This window comes from Otolemur garnettii, unplaced genomic scaffold (genome assembly GCF_000181295.1).
Source record: "Otolemur garnettii isolate 467f Iridium unplaced genomic scaffold, OtoGar3 scaffold00001, whole genome shotgun sequence".
NCBI lineage: Eukaryota > Metazoa > Chordata > Mammalia > Primates > Galagidae > Otolemur > Otolemur garnettii.
The window spans coordinates 39023883-39026632 of NW_003852396.1; the positions used below are offsets into that span (position 1 = coordinate 39023883).

The window sequence follows — 2750 nt, forward strand, 5'->3', positions numbered from 1 at the left end:
CTGGGGATTCGAACCTGCCACCTTAGGTGTATGTGGCTGGCGCCTTAGCCGGTTGAGCTATAGGCGCCGAGCCTGAATTAACTTTTAAACTAAAATATTACATTATTCCAAAATTAGTAAAAAATGTAATGTGTGTATGTATATGTATGTATATATGTGTATGTATATATATATATACATAATTCTGAAAGCAGATTATGAATATTATATTCTTAGGCCTAGGTAGAATTATGTTATTTTGGAGATTGTGGTCATTTCTGATGTGGTTTAAGAATTTGAGGCAGGTGTACCTGGGTTTGCATACTTTTCCTGGGTCTTTGGTCGAGCTGTGAATTCTGTATCTGTTTTCCTCTTCGGTTGAATGAGGATAATAACAGTACCTACTTCTGGGGTTATTGTGGGGATTAGATGACAACAGATATACTCGGCACATTTTCAAATTGACATACATTGCAAACAGCCTAAGTGTCCATTAATTGGGAAATGCTTGAATAACTGATGGTACAGCTGCGCAGTGGTGTGTGCTGTGCAGTACTTTATGTACTGATAATGGGAAACTCTCCAAGATAAATAAAGTGAAAACACAGGCACAGAAGAGTGGACTATGCTACCATTTGTGTCAAAAGAAGGAGGAGAACATACACACAGATTAATTTGCATAGGCTTAAAATATCTCAGGAAAGATGCACAAGAAACTGTTAGCATTAGTCACTAGTGGGGAGGCTAACCTGGTACTTGCAGGATAGGAGTAGGGGAGAGAATTAAGGGTTTTTTGAATTTGAACAATGTGTGAGTGTTAGCTGTTCTAAGAAGTTACATTTAAGTCATAAAAATATCAGGAAAGAATCAGATTTTATGTAAAAGTTAGATAATACATGTAAAGAATGTATATTTTATTTTTGAAGTAAATGTCAGCTACTGTTATCTGTTATCTCAGGAAGGGAGTATATAGAGAGATGGTTTCATAAGGCATAGAGGAAGGGCAGACTAACTTAACCACAGTAGTTTGCAAAGCAGATAGCAGGAACTTTGACTCTCTGGCTTTACTATGTCTTATTCTTTTTTTTTTTTTTTGAGACGGAGCCTCAAGCTATCCCCCTGGGTAGAGTGCCATGGCATCACGCTCACAGCAACCTCCAACTCCTGGGCTCAAGCGAGTCTCCTGTCTCAGCCTCCCAAGTAGCTGGGACCACAGGCACCCGCCACAACGCCTGGCCATTTTTTGGTTGCAGCCATCATTGTTGTTTGGCGGGCCCGGACTGGGGATTCGAACCCGCCACCTTAGGTGTACATGGCTGGCGCCTTAGCCGCTTGAGCCACAGGCGCCGAGCCACTATGTCTTATTCTTATTTGACTTTTTGAGAATTATAAAGGTGGGAGTTGAAATCATTGTCTTGTGTTCTTAAAATGTGTTCTTTCAACTGTACTGAACAAAAAAATAAAAAAAAATGTGTACCATATTATCCAAGAGTATCTCTTTAAACACAGATACAGTTATGGAACTTTGGATTGGAGGGGGTTTCGTAGATCATTCTCATTGTAGAGATGAGCAAACTTATGGTGGAAGAGATCATGTGACTTGCTCAAGGTCACACCACTACTGAGTGGAAAATCAGAATCTAAACCGGGTCTTCTGATTTCCTATCTAGTTTTCTTCCCACTGTGTCATTTGCATGTTAGGGTTATAGCGAATAAAGAATATTTCAAGGTGGATGCACTGGGGAGCACCGGTAGTCCCAGCTCCTTCAGAGGCTGAGGTGGTGGGAGAACTGATTGAGCCCAGGAGTTGAGGCCAGCCTGGGGGATACAGCAAGATAGCCTGTCTTTAAAGCCAACCAACCAACCTATAGATTGGAAAGATACAGTAAAAAGGTTGGTTACATTGTTTTATTTTATATTTTTGAGACAGAGTCTCACTTTGTTGCCCTTGGTAGAGTCCCATGGCATCACAGCAACCTCAAATTCTTGGGCTCAGGCGTATCTCTTGCTTCAGCTTCCCAAGGAACTGGTACTACAGGTGCCTGCCACAACACCTGGCTACTTTTTTAGGGACGAGGTCTCACTCGGGCTCAGGCTGGTCTCCAACTCCTGAGCTCAGGCAGTCTACCTGCCTCGGCCTCCCAGAGTGCTAGGATTACAGGTGTGAGCCACCGCGCCTGGCCAGTATACTTTTTTTTTTTTTTTTTTAAAGAAGAAAGAATATTTCTCATTTTTTCTCCTGTATCTTGATAGCCATTCATTCTACTATCCATCTGTTGAAGCTGGGCAGCCCTCCACCCCACAAAGAAGCCCGCCAACGCCGGAAAGAACTCCGGAAGAAGCTGCTGGCGGAGCAGGAGGAGCTGGAACGGCAGATGAAGGAGCTCCAGGCAGCCAACGAAAACAAGCAGCAGGAGCTGGAGTCCGTGCGGAAGGTGGGAGGAGGCATCATGGGGCCGGGGATGGCGCTCCCTTCCACTCAGAAGCCATCACTGCCTTGCTTAGGGGCTTGGGTCTTTCCCGACTAGTTTAGTGCAGTTTTACAGAGATATATTTTATAAACTGTGTTCTCAGGAAGTGAACCCAGACCATCAAATGAGACACCTTGGTTTTCTCAGACCTGAAAGTCATGTGGGTCTCAGGGCAGCAAAAACATTTCCTTGACGAGGAAGGCGTATTTGTTTTTTTTTTTTTTTTTTGAGACAGAGCCTCAAGCTGTCCCCCTGGGTAGAGTGCCGTGGCATTACAGCTCACAGCAACCTCCAACTCCT

The 2750-nt window shown here is 43.6% G+C and overlaps 1 protein-coding gene across 1 annotated transcript in view; it reads left to right on the forward strand.

Annotated features, from left to right (window-relative positions):
- The window catches only part of SWAP70 (switching B cell complex subunit SWAP70), an 87613-nt gene that overhangs the window by 66587 nt on the left and 18276 nt on the right, over window positions 1-2750 (forward strand). The window contains exon 7 of the mRNA XM_003781092.3: window positions 2233-2414. Within this exon, the coding sequence (XP_003781140.1) occupies window positions 2233-2414 (182 nt within the window). The remainder of the gene's footprint in view (window positions 1-2232; window positions 2415-2750) is intronic.